The 18288-nt window shown below is 40.9% G+C and overlaps 1 protein-coding gene and 1 long non-coding RNA gene across 5 annotated transcripts in view; one reads left to right on the forward strand and one right to left on the reverse strand.

Moving 5' to 3' along the window:
- The window catches only part of znf800b (zinc finger protein 800b), a 54945-nt gene that overhangs the window by 28630 nt on the left and 8027 nt on the right, over positions 1 to 18288 (forward strand). For 3 of the 4 annotated variants that reach the window (XM_034163873.1, XM_034163874.1, XM_034163872.1), the window contains 8 exons: positions 2565 to 2708; positions 6853 to 7024; positions 7492 to 7681; positions 8601 to 8763; positions 9650 to 10014; positions 10185 to 11315; positions 11423 to 11532; positions 12757 to 13532. In XM_034163873.1, coding sequence (XP_034019764.1) covers positions 2565 to 2708; positions 6853 to 7024; positions 7492 to 7681; positions 8601 to 8763; positions 9650 to 10014; positions 10185 to 11315; positions 11423 to 11524 — 2267 coding nt within the window. In that variant the 3' untranslated portion in view covers positions 11525 to 11532; positions 12757 to 13532. Of the gene's footprint in view, positions 1 to 2564; positions 2709 to 6852; positions 7025 to 7491; positions 7682 to 8600; positions 8764 to 9649; positions 10015 to 10184; positions 11316 to 11422; positions 11533 to 12756; positions 13533 to 18288 lie in introns of those variants that run through there. The other variant, XR_004558791.1, reaches the window with a different exon arrangement.
- LOC117504406 lies at positions 13743 to 16383 on the reverse strand. Its single transcript, XR_004558793.1, has 3 exons — positions 16373 to 16383; positions 15118 to 15122; positions 13743 to 14853 (listed from the first exon to the last, which is right to left on the reverse strand). It is a non-coding gene; the product is annotated as an uncharacterized LOC117504406 (long non-coding RNA).

The following is an 18288-nucleotide window of genomic DNA, read 5'->3' on the forward strand; positions in this document are numbered from 1 at the left end:
ACGAGGATAAGAGGAAGCATTGAAATATGTACGTGAGAGTCATAATAGTTACCTGATTACATTTGCATGAAAGTGGCTCAGTGACACACGTACGCACACATGAGTAACATATTTAACAGATCATAAAATACACACTTAAATTGAGTTTTTGTGTGAAACTGTGAGTCAGATACGAACACTGACAAAACATCATTTTGTGAGTCAACACAACATGTCTATGTGGTGACGGACAGTAATGTGGTAAATATTTTACTTAACAAAAGGAGTTATTTAAAATCAAGAGGCTCCGCATAAGCCAAGGCGTGTATGTACCCTGTAAAATGGAGTGAGTGAATGAGTCCATCCCATCTTGTTTTTGACAAGATAACTCAAAGGCAATAATCTTGTAAGTCTCTACATTAAAAGGACACACAATGAGGATGAACTGATGAGACATGGGTTAACCTTCATGTCCAGATCACTCCGAAAAGCAGGGCCATAGTAAAATACGAAATGGGGCAAAATGGGGGCTGATAATCACGAAATGAGGATAAAATGTAATGAAATGGACCAGAGTGAACCAGACCGACTCCAAATAATTACTTTTATTTAATTGTTTAGCTTTTGTTTTTTTTTTGTGAGATGGTACATGTAGTAGGGGCCGGTGCACCATCTGGTGTTCAAGAGATGAAACTTCAGTCAGTGGGTCAGTCTGCTCCATTTTGTTACGTTTTACCCCCATTTCATTAATATGCAGTGTTGCCACAGTTACTTTGAAAAAGTAATCCAATTACTGATTACTCCTTGAAAAAGTAACTTAGTTACTTTACTGATTACTCAGTTGGAAAAGTAACTAAGTTAGATTACTAGTTACTTTTTAGTTACTTTCCCCAGCTGCCGACAACAACCCTCTGCCACCTCAACATGACAATGATACTTGTTTTGCCAAAACTCACTTTATAGTCACCCTTTCTTGGCTTCAGTGAAAATAAATACTTGTTTTATAAAAAGGAAAATAAAGACCTCTTTCTTGACCTCATATTTAACTGTTGACAGCACTGTAACAGTAAAACTTAACTGAATCATATTTGGAGTCAGTCTGCTCCATTTCGCTACGTTTAACCCTGTTTCATTATTATCAGTACCCATTCGCTCCATTTTGCTTAAAAATAATTAAATAAAGTAATTAAGTGAATCGTATTTAGTCATATTTGGAGTCAGTCTGGGTCAGTCTGCTCCATTTCCTTACTTTTTACCCCCATTTCGTGATTATTAGGCTCCATTTTGCCTCATTTCATATTTTAGTATAGGCGCAAAAACCACGTTTGTTTGGCTAATGTAATGCAACACAAGCAGCTGTGGCCTTCAGAAATGAAAGAAACTGAGAAATAAGCACATTTCTAGTTATGTGTAACTTAATTACCACACATATCTTGAGAGAGAAGGAGTCTACTTTGGCTACTTAAAAAAAAAAAAAAAGTCCTTCCCAGAGGCTTGGGTGGACTGTGTTATTTGAGTTTTAAAACATAACTGTTGTCACACAATCAGAATATGATTTATTTGTGTGATCAGTAAGTACCTGTGCAGAAACACACGGACTGTCATGGACTCCATTCTCTGCAGACCTTAGACTTAGACTCGTTTTAATGTCATTCAGTAAAAAACATCATCGATGCTGTCACAGAAAAAAATACTGATGCACTGCAAGAAAAGATAAAAACAGAATAATGCACAGAATACCAGTCCAAGGTGTGTGATTGTGACAAGGATATTTTTAAACTATCGATTTGTATGTAACTGTCTTATGGTGGTTGGGTAAAAGCTGTCCCTGTGAATTTGCATATTTTGCATCTCAGGCTACAGTACCGTCTGCCTGAGGGAAGGAGGGAAAACCGATTTGTTAAAGGGATGTGAAGTGTCCCTGATTATCCTTCTTACCCTGGATAAGCAGCACTGTTCTGCCAGTTCACCAATGGTTGGCAGCCTGGCCCTAATAATCTTCTCTGCTGCCCCCATGACCCTCCCCAGTGCTTTCCTGTCTGCAAGGCTGACCTAGCTTGTAAATTGCGTTTGCCATGTAATATAGTAATGCTTAACAAAATGCCAATATATGGATATAAATGGAAAGCTTACCAGAACAAAATGAGCTCAAGCACATTTCCTGATGCTGCAGTCCTGACAAAAATCCAGCGAAAGGACTAGATAGTTTGGGAGGGCTTTACATTTTACAGTCCTTCCTCGTACTTTAGTAGCAGCAAATTTAATTGATTTGTTGCTGGACCTATCGGCTTTTGTTTATCCGTGGCAACAGGCTGGGTTTTGTAAAATATGTGTTACGTGACAGGTCCCTCTGTGTAATAAAATGGTGTTTAGACAGGGGAAAAAGGCAAGTCGGGTCTCAGGTCCTTTTCAGTGAGCGCAACATATACAAATCTAATGACATAAATACTCTGCAGTTAGATTTTTTTTTCTTTTTCAAATTCACTGTGCTGGAAGTCAGTTGGTCTTTTTTCCTCCCATACCATGGTTAGGATGATGTTCTCTTTGAAATTAACAAGCTAATTGCTGTTGTTCCTCACTTGTAGGCACCACCCAGCTGAAGCAGATGCTGCTGCGGGAGGTGGACACCATCTTCGAGTGCAAACTTTGTCGCAGTCTGTTCAGAGGGCTCCCCAACCTCATCACACACAAAGAGTACTACTGCCTGTCGCGGCTGCCCGAATCTGACGGTTTGTGCAGCAAGAAATCGCCATTGCAGATGCACACAGCTGCAAAAGCGTTGAAATTTGCATATTTAGCAGCATTAACAGTGCTGTTTCTTGTGTTCCTGTAATACGCTGCTAGTTCTGGGTGCATTTATGTCATTTTAGGTTGTAGGACAGGTGGCTGTGAGATCAGAGTTTAATGACCAAATTAAACAGGCACATTTGCATAAAAATTCTGTTTTTTGTAAATAGTCCTGCCCCCAGTGAGGTGGCGGGGGCACATGTGGAGCCGCCGCTGGTGCACAACATTCAACACAAAGCAGGAAAGACTTCTCAGCTTTCTGAAGATGTTTTGAGAACTTTGGAGGTATGTTTAATAAAGTGACTGACCTCCTGGGTGAGAGGACGGTGTCTGGTCCCAGTTTATGCAGTGGACTGCTCAAATTACTTCATATCCAAGACAAAAAGAAAGTGTCTAAAAGACTGAATAGTCAGTTGAGCAGATCACTCCAGAGCGAGGCGTTTCGCGGATTGTGAGGTGTAACTACGCGGAGCAGAATGCTGACATCAGTTCCTGGATTCTGACACATCCTCACTTTTGTTGGCGCAGCTCTAATCTGTGCACAGACTCATTGATTGCTGCAGCGCATCCTAAAGGATTTACACATTTTCTATTCTGTCACTTCAAGGTTTTTTTCGTCCTTTTACACCGTCTGTCTCCTCATTATTTCCTTTCCCACATGCACACTTTAACACTTTCAGTTTGTGTATCGTGCCCTTGACTTCGACTGCTTACTCCTCTGCTGCGCCCTTATGTCACAAAGAAAACTGACTTTGATCCTGCTGCCTTTGCATTTTATCTGCTTCTTGTTAGCTGCTGTATGTCTCCATCTGCAATGCTCAGGCAAAGACTGGAGCTGAGGACATTACTCGAGTCATGGTGTTTTTTTTGTTTTTTTTCTTCTCTGCTGCCTCAAAGCACAGTTCAGTGAAAAATAAGCATTTCATCTATCTTCTCGCCTGTGGGTGTTTTCTTTATTAAGATGTTTCATACACTGCTGAGCTGATTTTTCTAAATCAGGATTCCCTTTAACAGTGGCTGGAAGTGTGTTGTTTTGTTAAATGATTTAATTGGTGTCTATTTTTTCACCTCTGAGACTTCAGGCCTAATTGGGAAGTGTATTGCAATTCTGATTATTATTTTATCAGTTTCCCCTTTTCACATTCTTACCTTGACAGTTTTCGTGCATACAGTGATGATCTGTTTATTTTGAAGTTGCTGAACGCAAGTAAAGAGCTTGGAAATGTTAGCAGCACATTCATACCCACGCGTGTGTGTATATATATACACACACACACACACACACACACACATATATCAGGTGATGGTCTCAGTTAAATTAATGATCACTCATATAAAAATTAGCCTTGCTCTTCATGATCACCAGACATACCATATTTTCCAGACTGCATGCTGCATCAAAGTATTAGTCATATCTGTCAAAAAATGTCTGATGAAAAAACAAACAAACACATAATTTGCATCTGTCTAAAAGGCGCAATTGTTTTTGAAATGTGGTGCTTCTGCTTCATGCAACAGTAAGCCAAATTAATTTAATCTGTGCCTTATTTAGAACACAACCACCATGTTAATAAGTAGAAGCTAATGGGCTAATTAATGTTATTGTACAAATAACTCAACTCTAGAGTAATCTGCGTCTTATTACATTGGAAATACTTTTTTGTCTGAAAAAGCATGTTTACATCACTAAATGTAAATAAACTTTTAAAAATGTCTATACTTTTAAAAATTGTTATACATTTTAAAAACGTAGTTAGCCTTGGGAGACCACTTAGACATGATGGATTTTCATGAAATTTTAACAAAATGTTTTCTTCACCATTTCTCCTAAAATGAAGGAGTGTGCGACTTGAAATGTAAAAAAAAAAAAAAAAAAAAAAAAAAAAAAAAAAAATCTTTTCGGCCACCCTAGTGTGTGTGTGTCTGTCTATATATATATATATATATATATATATATATATATATATATATATATATATATATATATATATATATATATATATATATATATATATATATGGGTATATATATATGGGTATATATATGGGTATAATCTGTGCCTTATTTAGAACACAACCACCATGTTAGTAAGTAGAAGCTAATGGGCTAATTAATGTTATTGTACAAACAACTCTAGAGTAATCTGTGTATATGGGTATATATATATGGGTATATATATGGGTATAATCTGTGCCTTATTTAGAACACAACCACCATGTTAGTAAGTAGAAGCTAATGGGCTAATTAATGTTATTGTACAAACAACTCTAGAGTAATCTGTGTCTTATTACATTGGAAATACTTTTTTGTCTGAAAAAACACGTTTACATCACTAAATGTAAATAAACTTTTAAAAATGTCTATACTTTTAAAAAATTGTTATACATTTTAAAAACGTAGTTAGCCTTACATTAGCCTCGCTGTCCTCCTGGTCAGGGTTCGATTTTAGCGGTTACCCGGGAACCCGTGGCACCCTACTTTGGGGGCGGGCACACAACTCTTTAGACTTGCATTCCTGACTGGAATCCACCTTTTTTATTTCATACCTGTACAGAAATCTATCAAATTTGGACAAAATGTGTGCAGAATTTGACTTTCTGAGACCGACACATACACAAAACGTCATGAAAAAATGTTCTTCTCCTCTGTTTGTAATGCCGCGTTTTATTATACACAGATCAAATGGAGCATTTTTGAGGGAAGAGCGAACAGCAGCCAGCGGAGAGTTTTTTATATTTCTCTACATGCGCGCACGAGCAAATCATCCATGAAGATTATTTTATTTATTAACTACACAGATGTATAATAAAAGCAAATGGTGACTGGTTTATAAACACAATTATGACAGAGTTTTTGAGGGAAGAGCTGCCTTAGATTCTGAGCTTAATTCTGATTCTGAGGAAGAACACCTTGAAGTGCTGCAGAGAATGGCAGATGACCATGATGACTGCTAATAGATTTTCTGTAATCACAAGTGTAATCAACACTCATGGCAGCCATGATTGTTAATGGGCTGGATGTTTAATAAAACATCGGCAGCTGAGATGACCCCATGCCAATATGCACAGGCAGATTGGCATGGGGTCATCTCAGCTTCTGACAAGGTTAGAAAATTTCAAAATTTCAGAAAGTATTACTCCAAAAACACAAAAATTCCCTTCCATAATTTCATCCTGTCTGATGAAGGGCGAGGCCCGAAACGTCACCTTTGGTGTGTTATTAAAGGCTTGTTTGGGAGCTAACTGGCTGTGCAGATCTCTTTTGTTTTTTGTTCTTCCATAATTTCACCCCGAATCTGCCCCAGATATCACCAGAATGCACAATTTGCATCCTTTTATATCAAAATTTTGTGGTGGTAATGCCCCAAGACCCCCCTAGTTGCTTTGCCACTATGCTGCGTAGCGGTAGGTTTGGTACCGAACTTTTCTGAGGGGCACCAAACTTTTCAGATTTTGGTGCCCTTAAGACACACAACTATTTATTCTAAAAGGCAAACCCTGCTCCTGGTTGTCCTTTGGCTTTTCCTTACAGTGCAAACAAGTGGAGTTATGAGTAGTGTGAAGGTAATTCCATATCTTTATTCCTGAATTATTAATTTTGCTCATTCTCTTAAGACCCAGCATTTCCTCTTCATTCAGACCTCCTTTCTTTTCTTTTTTTACGGTAGTTGGCATCAAGCTTAATTGTGCATTGCTGACAGTGTGGATTAAACGTCCTCTCATTGATATCAACATACAAGAGCAGCTTGTCACAAGTGTAGACACTGCCATCTTGTGGCTGTAGATTAATATGTTACATGCACCAGAGTTAATTACTGTTGTGCACATTAAAGAATAGTGTTCTTATTTATTTTTATTTTTTTTAATTTGTTGACTTTCTATAAAATATAATGGAGTTGCTTTTATGTGATTCTTTTGGCTGGCCCCCCCCAACCCCCGCTCTGGGTAACAACAGCGGCTCTGGTGTGGATCCGCATTTTGAGTTAGCATGGGTTTTACACTGGACGCCGCTCCAGACACAACAGTTAAATCTCATTATGAATTTAATTCTTAATACAAATTGTATTTTGTGCCGTGTGTTCGCCAGGTGATGACAGACAGAGTGTAGCCATTAAAGACCTGCTCGATGCCATATATCCGAGGGTGGAGCAGCCGGACTACGTGGTCCGACTGGAGCCCATCCAGACCAGCACCAAGGCTGTGTACCAGTACGTCACCACAGAAGAGGAGCTGGCAAGAAATCCCTCACAAACACCCAGGTACGTGGTGACTTGATGGATTCATGCTTGCTGCATCTCTGAAGGTGTCCCACAGTCATGGTTTATTTGTTTTTGTAATGCCACACTACATGCTCCATCTACCTAGTACTGGCTTACCCATTTGTAATAATAACGTAAGTGTAGCTAATGAATTTATCAATGACAAAATGTTAAGTAATCATCTCTAAGCATCTACTAATTCTGATGATACATGGGCAGTGATTGCTTTTCACTTTTTGGGGAGAAAAACCCATTAAAAAGGGCAAAACTACTTAGAAAAACCATTGATTCATAGCTTTAGCATGGCGTCAAAGCCTGTGGCCGTATGAAAGATCAAACAGACAGTGTTCAGCTGTTCAGTTTGACGCTAGTTTTACAGAGGCCGTCACTAAAGAAATGATGTTACACATAACTGCTCCATAAGTGTCTCCCACCCCTGATCTGTGTGTTTCATTGTTTTCCTGCAGTGCCAGAGAGAGCCCAGTAGCTTGGGAAAGAGGACCGGAGGAGAGTGTAGACGACAACCAGCCCACCCAGCCGGCAGGGTCGGACAGCCACAGCAGCCCGGGCCACAGCCAGGGTCAGAAAAGATGGGAGGCTGAGGAGGAAGCTAAAGAAGAGACACCACAGCCTGAAGATGAGGAGTCCAATAGTGGGGTTGGTTACTGCATGCTTATAAATAAGGAAGTGGTTAAAAAACACGTTTTTGTTAGCTGTCAGCTTGATGATTGCAGTTTTGTTTGTTTGTTTAAAAATAACACTATTTCTTAATTCTTCCAAGTGCAATATGGGACACCTCAGGGTGTAGTTCTAGGTCCGCTGGTATTCTCTTTATATGTAGCACCTATTGCTCAGCTTGTACATCGATGGCTTTGTGGTTAGCACTGTTCTCTCACAGCAAGAAGGATCCCAGGTTTGCTTTCATCAACTTTCACTGCTATGCAGATGATCTACAGATGTACATGACTGTTTTAGCATGTAAAACGTCTCATACCGCTAAGGTGGAGGCCTGTTTGGTTGTGGTGAAGAGCTGGTTGTCATCTAATGGATTTGAGCAAAATTAAGATGATGGTCACCGTTCCTTCAAGACAGAAACACATGCTTGATCACGTCACACTGTCAGTCAGTGATTGTGTGATTCAACACTGTAATCAAGTAAAAACAAAATAAATCTGAATGAATGTCCAGATCAGCCCTATTCTCACTTTCACAACTATGCATCTTGGAAGGTCACAGTCTACATCTGTGACAAATTGACACGTGAAGATCACAGTTGCCCAGGAGTGTGATCTAGTGCATGGTTTGATGACATAATGCTCCAGACTTGTACCTTGTGACATGCAAAAACAGCTGGAGCACAGCCTCAGTATGACTTTTGCACATGCTTGATGCTTCCGGAAAACCTTACGGCCCAATAACTGAATACCCTGATTCATCACGGATCCTCAAAGGTTATCCAGCATATGGAATTGGTGCATGTCCATGAAAGTGAGAACCTTTGAGCATACGAACAGCCTGCTCCACATTCTTACTTATAAAATAATAAGATTTTTTTTCATTCTGTTTCCTTGTCCAGGTTGATGATGTGACAATTTCTTGTTGTCTGTGCGGTCAAGAGTTCAACTCGCGCCGCAGCATCAGGCGCCACTGCCGCAAAATGCACCAGACCAAACTTGAAGAGCTCAGAAAGTTCACAGAAACGCGGACAGTTCCCACAAGTCTGCTGTCGATGGTGAAAGGTTAGTGCCAACACATATAAGACTGATAGTGGCAGTTCATAAGCATTAACAATCGCTGTTACCGCTACGTCTCTGTCTCAGTTTGCTTGGTGTCGATGGGATTAACTTGTTTTAAGGTTTAGCCATTTTGGGATCAGTGTCTTGCTTAAGGACCCTTCAGTACTTATCTATAACTGGGACTTTACAGAAATCAGATGACATTTAACACCTTTATTCTCTGGTACAGAGCCGCAGTTTAAAGGCGATGTGATTACCCTGAGATGGCATGTTTGATCAGCGACGGACCGTGTTTAAAAAAGCTTTAACAGCTGTTAAAGTTAAAGTGTGTGGCCGCACTTTAGCGTTAACATAGCGTTAGCGTAGCTGATTAGAAGCCACAACCAAACCGCTTTAAAAACATCTGATCCTGTTAGATCTCAGAAGTACAGCAGAGTAGGTCCTGATTAGTACCTGGCAGAAAAAAACCACTTGGGAACGGCGTGAGTTGTGGTTGGGTTTTTGTTTGTCGTGCTGGAGTTGCATCAAGAAGGGTGTCTGGCGTAAAACTTGTGGCAAACATCAGTGCGGATCTGTACCAGACGGGGGCAGCTGAAAATAAACCAAACAAGTTAGCTTAGCTGAACAAGCTAACCACTAGCATGAGCTGTAGTTGGCGTCAGCTTCCCACAGTTAGCTTAAGTCTTGTTTAACGTCAACCTGTAACCACGAGTATGTGATAATCCAAAACTAGCTACGTGTGGGTGTATATGCTGATAACTCTTGGTATTTTCATGAAAAAAAGAGAAGTTACAATAAGTTGATATCCCACTCTCTTAAAAATAGCATCTTGTTTTTCTTTTCAAAGTAAAAACAGGAATTCACTGTGTTGTTGTTTTTTTTACTAAAGGTCGCCCAAGAACGCTCACCTCACCGACTGGAAAATCCTGCCCCGTCTGTTTCAAAACGTTTGCCACGAAAGCCAACGTCCGCCGGCATTTTGACGAAGTGCACCGCGGTCTACAGAGGAACACCATCACCCCCAGCATCGCCTCGCGGCCCGGACAGCTCTTCTCTCTGGACGTTTCACTACCCAAAAAGAGCAACAACGCCTCGCCAACACGCACCCAGAACCCAAAGTCCACCCCGGTTAACCCGAAAACCACGTCTTCAACCCAAACCCAAGCCAAACCGCAGAGTTTACTTCCTGCCTCGCCACAGTCCAACCCAGCTTCTTGTCGCTGCACGCTCTGCAAACGCAACTACAGCTCCCAGGTTAGTCTGCTCCAGTCATACCGCTTTTTTTTTCTTTTCTTTTTTGTCTTATTGTAGTTAGTTACAGAATTCTGATGCACACAAGGAAAGAGAGCGACATAAAGCAGATTGTAAATGGATGAAAACAGTGTCGGTTACATAATTAATCTTTCATCTTATTTGCGTTTCAGCTCATGCTGAAGAGACACATGCGCATCGTTCACAAGATATACAGCCTCAAAAGTAAGAGATCTGCAAACGCGCCGCCTTTAACCACGACAGCACCCAGCCCAAACAGCAGTGCTGCTAGTTCTGCCCCTATCAACAGTATCCAAGTGAAAGAAGAAGCAGTAGAATCCTCAGATGAGGACAATGAAGAGGAGATGGACAGCAGTCCAGCCCCATCTCCACGCGACAGCACCGGGACAGGTAAAAGCGTCCCGGCGGCCAAGAACACCACCAAAGTGAAGGAAGAAGAGGCACCGTCCAGCCCGAAGTCAACTGCCTCAATTTCGGGATTGACCATCCGCGGAAGCAGCAGCGTGTGCAACAGCAGCGTGAGCGTCAAAATGACCAAACTGTCGGTGGGTTTCGACTTCAAGCAGCTGTTCTGCAAACTGTGCAAGCGGCAGTTCAGCTCGCGGCAGAACCTCTCCAAGCACATCGAGCTCCACACGGACGGCAATGACATCTTCATCAAGTTCTACCGCTGCCCCCTCTGCCGCTACGAGTCCCGACGCAAACGCGACGTCCTGCGTCACGTGACCGTGGTCCACAAGAAATCCTCGGCGTACCTGGCGAAGATCATGCCCAAACTGGAGAGCAGGGCGGTGAAGAGGCAAGCCGAGGCCGTCCTCAACAGTTCAAACCCAAACAAGAGGAGCACCAAGGAGGAAGTGAACGGGCGCCACACCTCTTCTTCGTCCTCACCCTCGCCTCCCGTCACCCGCAAGCAAGACCTCCACTCGTCTTCGTGCTCCAGCCCCGCCCCGACCACCTCGTCTGCCTCCTCTTCCTCCTCCTCCGGGGCGCCCGTCACTCGGAAACAGCAGGTCCTCTCATCTCAGACCGTCACTCCGTCTCCTCCCGTCACCCGTAAGCAGGAGCGCCAGCAGATGCATCAGCATCGCCCCGTCAGCCCGCCGCTGACCCGCCGTAGTGACAAACAAGCACACCAGCGCATCTCCGTCTCGCCCCCACACACACGGCGCCATGATGCCCAATTGGAGAGCAGCGGTTTCAGCTCATCCACTGAAGTCAGGGTGACCAAAAACTTCTCCCTGCACGCCTGCGACCAGTGTGGACGAGCGTTCGCCAAGAAGGTTCGGACTCCAATGTCCTCTGAACAACAACTAGCTTCAGTGTGGACTTGCTTCAAAATTCGATGTAAATGATGAATTAATGTGGATTTGTTTGTTTGTTTTTTCAGTTGTATTTGGAGTCTCACAAGCGAAGTCATCGTAACGCAGCGGCGGCAGCAGCCAGCAGGAGGAAAGGAGTCAGCACTCGGTCCAAATCTCTAATCTGGTGAAACACAACGTAAGAATTTCAATTTTTATTTTGTCTTCAGTGTAATAAATGTGCCACTATGTCACATCGCCATGTGTTCCACTTTCTGAAGTACACAAAATTTATTCTTGTCTTATTTTTGCTCAGTGAATCAGTCGCTCAGAAATGACGAAAGTTGTCTTTTTTGTGATTCTGATTCCAGGACAAAGAATGAAGCGGTACGGACACTTTATATGCCGTGCGTTTGTAGTGCCACGCTGTTGTTTTCCTGCCGATGATTATCGTCTTTAAATCTCTTCCAACATGGACAGCAGAAAGAAAACAAAACATATCCACATGTAGCTAATGTGGTTTGAATCACCTTGAAACATAGATGCTAAAAAAACCTCCCATTTCAAACCGCCATTTTTACAAATCCAAGATGGCCGACAAGGTGGTTTCCAAATGGGTGTTGCATGCATTTTCCAAAAAAAATTATTAGATGTACATAAGGAGCCTTCCTAAAAGAGCAATGCACCTGTTTGTGGCGCACTCCACCTCTTAAAGGGGATGTCGGATTAGTTGAATTCACGTTATGCTGAAAACACGCCCATGACTCATTAAGGGGTGTAATTAGCACACTGTGTCTGACACAGTGTGCTAATTAGGTGACAGTTGCACTATTGACTGTGTGCTGCAGATTATCAAGATAGGGCCCACAGTGTTTGCAGTCCAGAGGAACCCCCGCTACACTGTGAATAACTGGATCAAAGGAGGACATTGTCCATTTAAGTAGGAGGAAATGTTGGTAGTCATGTGACTTCCTGTGGGGAAAAATGTTGCATTATAACGAGGTATGTGTGTTTGTTTTGTTTTGTTTTTTTTTTGTTAAGCAGCTCTCACAGCTGACTGAGTTTGGCTCGGTGTGCTGCTCGGCACAACTTAGGTCTAGCCTGTTAATTTTGGCTCGGCCGGGCTTGACGCAAGTTGGCATCCGATTTTCCACTGAGCATGGAGTAAAGGATGAGTTTGTGCGGTGTGGGTGTGTACACACCAAGTTTGCCCAGAGTTGCCCTGAGCGTCAATGTCGGCGGAGTCAAAATGAGCTTGTGTGGACAGAGCTGCTGTGGGACAGTCGGGCGTGGCGTGTACGGGGTCTCTGGTGTTTGTGCGTGAGCGCCGCCCTTCAGGTGGTGAAACCACAATGTCTAGATGTTGGAATGTTCATTTATTTTTGATTAGAAATCGCGTCTTAACCTGTTTCTGTCCCTGCAGTCACCTGGGATTAATCCACCAGTGAGCCACTGCAGAGGAAAAACACGAATAAACAGACGGAGCACAGACGAGAAATGAAGGAATGAAGAGGAAGAATGTGACGGAGGAGTGACTTATGAAGGATTTTTCCACGTTTTGCTTAAGAACCAAATGTATTGTTGGAATCTGACGCTTTGGTAATTGTTTTTGTATAGAGATTAAATATAAAAGCAGACAGCTGCAGTGCACAAACTGACTGGATGATGGCGCTGCTATCCACATGAAAGACTGTGGCGAAGGTTTCCTCCTGCTGTATGTCCGCGTTTACGTACCGCCGCATGGAAGCGTGGAGCCGTACGCAGTTAACTGATTTACACTGCTGTAGTAAACGGCCCTCAGTCAGAGAAGGACAATAGACTTGAAGAGTGTGTGTGTGTGTGTGAGAGAGAGAGAGTGAGAGAGAACCAGAGCTGGATGTATGTCTTAGGAAATGAACTGGAACAAACCTTTTTTTTTTTTTTTCTTTCATAGGGAAATGGGAATCACGGTGTACAATCATCCAGATACACAAAAGCCGTTGCAGTATTTGTCGGTTTTACGTCAAACTTAAATGGAAGGGTTTTTTTTGTTGTTGTTTTTTTTTCACGTATCTACTGAATTAGCTCTATTAGCAAATCACTTTAAACGGAAATCATCCCTGACTTTATTCCCTTAAACATTCCACTCATAACTGGAGCTGTGTTTCTAAGCAGAGACATCGCAGCCTTTCCCAAGTCTCACTTCTTGCCTTAATGTTAGGAAAAAAATAAATAAAATAAAAATCTGCACGTTGTCCACAGCAGCCAGAAACTACTGTAAACAGATCACAGGTCAGCTTTTAAGGTAACTGCTCGCACCACGTCAACATGGCATACACCCCCCCCCCCACACACACACACCATTCTTTTTCTGATATGACCTTGTTTTTGTCTCTTAAAATTATTAATTACATTTTTTTCTCCCAAAAGCTGCAAAAACTTCATCTTTTCACAATTTAAGATGCATTCACATTATTGCGCTCAGCCTGCTGCACTGGTCTGCGCAGACAGAACCGCGCGTGGATCTCTACTAGCGTTAGCTATGTCATAAACCTAGCTACAGTATTTATGTTGGACTTTTTTTTTTTTTTTTTTACAACAAACTGGACAGTTGTTTTTGAAACTCACATTTTCCCATTTTTTTTTAGCTGAAAATTCTGCTTCTCCGTTGTTCGCACAGTCACCGCCCTGCTCTCAGCTCTTTGGCCACACCTCCAAACATCAGCGTGTTTTGGCATCTTAAGCGCAACAAATTTGAAATGTCGGTGCCGTGTGTCGACACAGTGCAAGTCACAAGACCGCTGTGACAAATTGCTAGAAATAAATAAAGAAGGTGCACATAAACTATGTTTGGCTTCAGTTATGCAAATGCACTTTTACTGTGGCACACAAAAAGTGCACATTTTGGAAACCATGGGGTGCACTCAAAATAAGAGATCCCACATTTCTTTTTTTTTTTTTTTTTTTTTTTTTTCCTCTTTCTGTTTCGGTCAGTTATTTCTGCATTGTGCATCTCATTGTTGGCTCTCAGAGGTGTAAAATGGGAAACAGTTTGTGCGTCTCCAGAGAGCTGGGTTGATTATAGATCATGTTGGTGTTTTAATGGACCAAAATCACAACGCCGCTGTCCCATGGCGCACTTTTCATTTACCCCATAATTGTAACATTTAAATATTGATATTTTATTGTTTTTATTTCAAATCTATTTAAAATGTTATTTTACATTTTATTGTTTCCTTTATTTTCTTTTCAGTATGTTAATCGTTTATCAGATCCAGCAACAGAATAATTAAAAGCAGCGAAGAGATGATGTGTAACAATCCGAGGTGATATCCCACTCTAAACACGTTCTCCAGCTCATTCTTCACACCTCTTAAATCACGCCACTGTTTGCATTCATGGTTATTAGCATGAAAAACGTTGCAGCACAGCATTTCATTTCTACTTTTGCCAACACAAACAATCATATCCACATTGTTAAAAGCCCTTTTGACTTGTTTTAATGTGTGAAAATGAACTTTTCAGTGAGCAGGAAAGGCTGCTTTTTTTTGTTTTTTTTTTCTTTGCGTTGTAATTTTTCGTTGCGTTGTAAGGTCGCGTTATATTTAAATACTCACTTTAGGTCTTTCAAATGTCACATAGTTTACTTTAATAAGAAAAAAAACACATACCATTGCTGTTATTTCGACTAAATGCTACATCAGTTCCATTTGAGTCAAACTTAAAGGTGTAGTCCTTTTCGATTCCTTTTTAAAAATTTTAATGATTGTTTTTGTCATAAAAAATGATCATCTTCATTCTTTACCACCACTACATTTTTTTTCTTTGTCAATATGAACAAAATTTGCCCTCTATGGAAACTATTTAGGATTTTGACCCATGTATCGGTGCATACAAATGCGCACTTCCTTCTTCATGTCATCTACAAGATTTTCTGACGCAAACTCACTGTTTTCCATAGATTCCTTGACCAGCAATAACATTTGCTGTAGAAACAAAGGAGCTTTGCAATAGCAACATTTTGTCAGAACGTACAATTTTGTCAATTTTATGGAAAATCGAAGGGGGCTGCACCTTTTCCCGACAGTTTGAGGTAGTCTAAACACTGGAAACGATTCACAATCTGACAGACCAAATGTAGATAGACGTCTTAAAATTTAAACAGAAAGCCATGAAATGGAGCGACATCAGAAAGATAGAAAGACCAAATTTTATTTTTGTATAAGTAAAAATGATCTAGCATATCCTGACTATACTGAAATAGATATAATAGTCAAACTAGTTATTGACTGTATCTAACTGTTGGTTGACCACATGCTTGAACCCGTCTGGTTAGTTGCTGCTCGTTTAACGCATAGGCAGATTTGTGTTTTTCGTTAACTAGTTGTCTTTGATGTCATTCCTTTTGTAGGTGGACAAGCCTTTTGCTGGAAATTTTAAAGAGCGAGAATCAAACCTCGAGAGATTTAGTTTTTTTTTGTTGTTGTTTGTTTAATTCCTGTCATTTCTTTCAACATTGTAATACGTTCCTAAGCTCACCTTCTAGCGAAGCCGAGAAGAATGTTAAAACCAACTACTTCATAAATAAAGAAAAATATTCCGCTTTAGTCCAGAGGGGAGTTTTTGTCTCGCTTTGCTTTTTGTCCTCAGGAAAGAGTTAAATTCTTCCAGCAATCTTGTTTGTTTTCAGAATTTAAAAGGAGCTGGTTTCATTTGTTCTCAGGAATTGCATCTTTGGCAAAACACAAAAAAGACCTTGAGTTTCCTGCTGCTTGTGTGATGTAATTTATTTATTTTTTGATGTGTCTTCCAAGTTTAATCAGAAGAAATGATCTTGGTGACACAGCACACAGCGTTTGACTGCAAACTGATTTCATATGTTGGAAAAATTGATGGTAATCATAAGTAACGAGTTGAAACAGTCACTTGACCACTGTTTTGTAAGTACTTTATCAGACAAAAAATTATGAATATTGTGTGATTACTGCCTCATAAATGAATTTGCAACTTCTGTCTGGTTTTGCTGCACTTTGGAAAAGCCTCGGCGTGCACCTTGTAACAACATAACTCAAAAACATTAAATGCTGTCATTTGCAAACTCTCCAAATTAAAAGGGTATATAAAGAGCATAAACTGATTGAAATTTGGTTAACTTTTATACACAACATCCATAATAAAACCAGGTTTGTTTTGCTTGTTAAACATACTGTAGACCTGTCTGCCACCTGCTGGACACATCGGCTTGTTGCGGGATATACCCTTATCGCTTGCATGGTGGAAATAAGGAGCAGGTGTGGTGTCCACCAAGGCCACAGCTGCTTGTATGAAATTTTTGAAATCACTATATTTACCCGGAAGAACTGCAAACAAAATGGTCAAGATGATTATTTGTGAAACAGTTGACTGGTGGATCATGAGCCAAGAAAGAACCCTTTAAAATTTAGGAGGGTTTGGATTCAGATTTTTTTCTTTTTTGGTTCTTTTTCACCATTTTATTTAACATGGTAACATGGGACAGTTTGTGACATTTTAATGAAAATTTCCAGAAAGATTACATACATCTTTATGGGGAAAAACTGGCATATGTATCCAGGTAAGTTTGAATCCAGTGCACATGTTTTCTTTCTAGAAACGTGTAGGAAGTGTTTAGATGCAAAACACACAATTTTGCTGGGGCCAACATGCACTTATTAAATAATTTTATTTAACCATTTTCACGTATGCAAATTTTCTGTTGTATTTTGCTGTGAATTCTGCTTTTCCACATTATTTTTTTTATTTATTCATTTATTTTTGAAAAAATAGATTATAGCATTTTGCTTCTAAACTCGTCATAAAGATCAAGGATGGAGGATCATGATCATAAATCTAAGTGGATAGAGGGGCGGGGCCAAAAATAAGTGATGTTTATATTACAATAAAGTGGATTATATTTTATAGAAGGTTCATATTTTAAACCTACAATAAACATAATAAAAAATGTGCAATAAAATATTTAAATGAGACAAAAACACAAACTTTAATCTGTTTTGCAGTCAGTTATTAGTTTGCAGAGAGATTAGCCATTAGCATGGTGACCCAAAATGAAAGCAATGTGGATCAATTGTGGTCCACAGGCCCCAAATTGGGCATCGCTGTCATTAAAGATTGTGCTGTTTTCGCTTAATTTTGTTCATCAGATTAGGAATTCAGATTATTAATGTTCCAGCCCTAAAGAAATAGTTTGGAAGTAATTTAATATAGTAGTTTTTAATGTGCAAGAAAAGATCTCACGTAATTTGTCTTTTTTATTTCTTTCCCCCCGTCGATTGTTTTTGCTGCAAAATCAAAGCTGATCTCTGCTGCAGTTTCACTCGCTTCGCCACCAGATGTCGCCGTTGCACCACGTGTGCGTCTCGCGCGTCGGCCGCGTTGCGCGCGTCTCCCCGTGCGCTGTCACACGGCGCGAACACGCCGCACGCATCTGTTCGCTCCGCAGCGGCAAATTGTTGCACATCGGACGGGAGGCGCTTCTTTTATTCGATCCACCAAAAAAAAAAAAAAGCAAGCAGCACGCGAAGAGATTTTAATTTTTTTATGATTGTTATAATTCCTTTTTTTTTTTTTTTTTTTTTTAAAGAAATCTAAGTTGTGTATGCGCTTAATTTGGAGGAGTTATCAATGCAGTTGCCGATCGCCAATGGCGTTTATTGCGGAGTATCGATCTGGAGGAAACTTGATTGACTGAGTGGCGCACGTTTTTTGGGGTGTGCGTGTGTGTGTGTGTGTGTGTGTGTGTGTGATTCATCTGGCCGCGGTAGAGTCGTGCGCTGTTCTTTTCAGCACCGACAACCGGAGCGGGAGCCTCATCACGGGAATCTGCGCGCGTCCGCGCTGTGCGTAAAGAAGATTGGGGGAAAAAAAAAAACCAGACCTCATGGATCCGTGCGCCAAAGAGGCGCCGAACTACGCGTGAAGCTCAGGTGGGATATTTATT

The sequence above is a fragment of the Thalassophryne amazonica genome, chromosome 22 (genome assembly GCF_902500255.1).
Source record: "Thalassophryne amazonica chromosome 22, fThaAma1.1, whole genome shotgun sequence".
Taxonomy (NCBI): Eukaryota; Metazoa; Chordata; class Actinopteri; order Batrachoidiformes; family Batrachoididae; genus Thalassophryne; species Thalassophryne amazonica.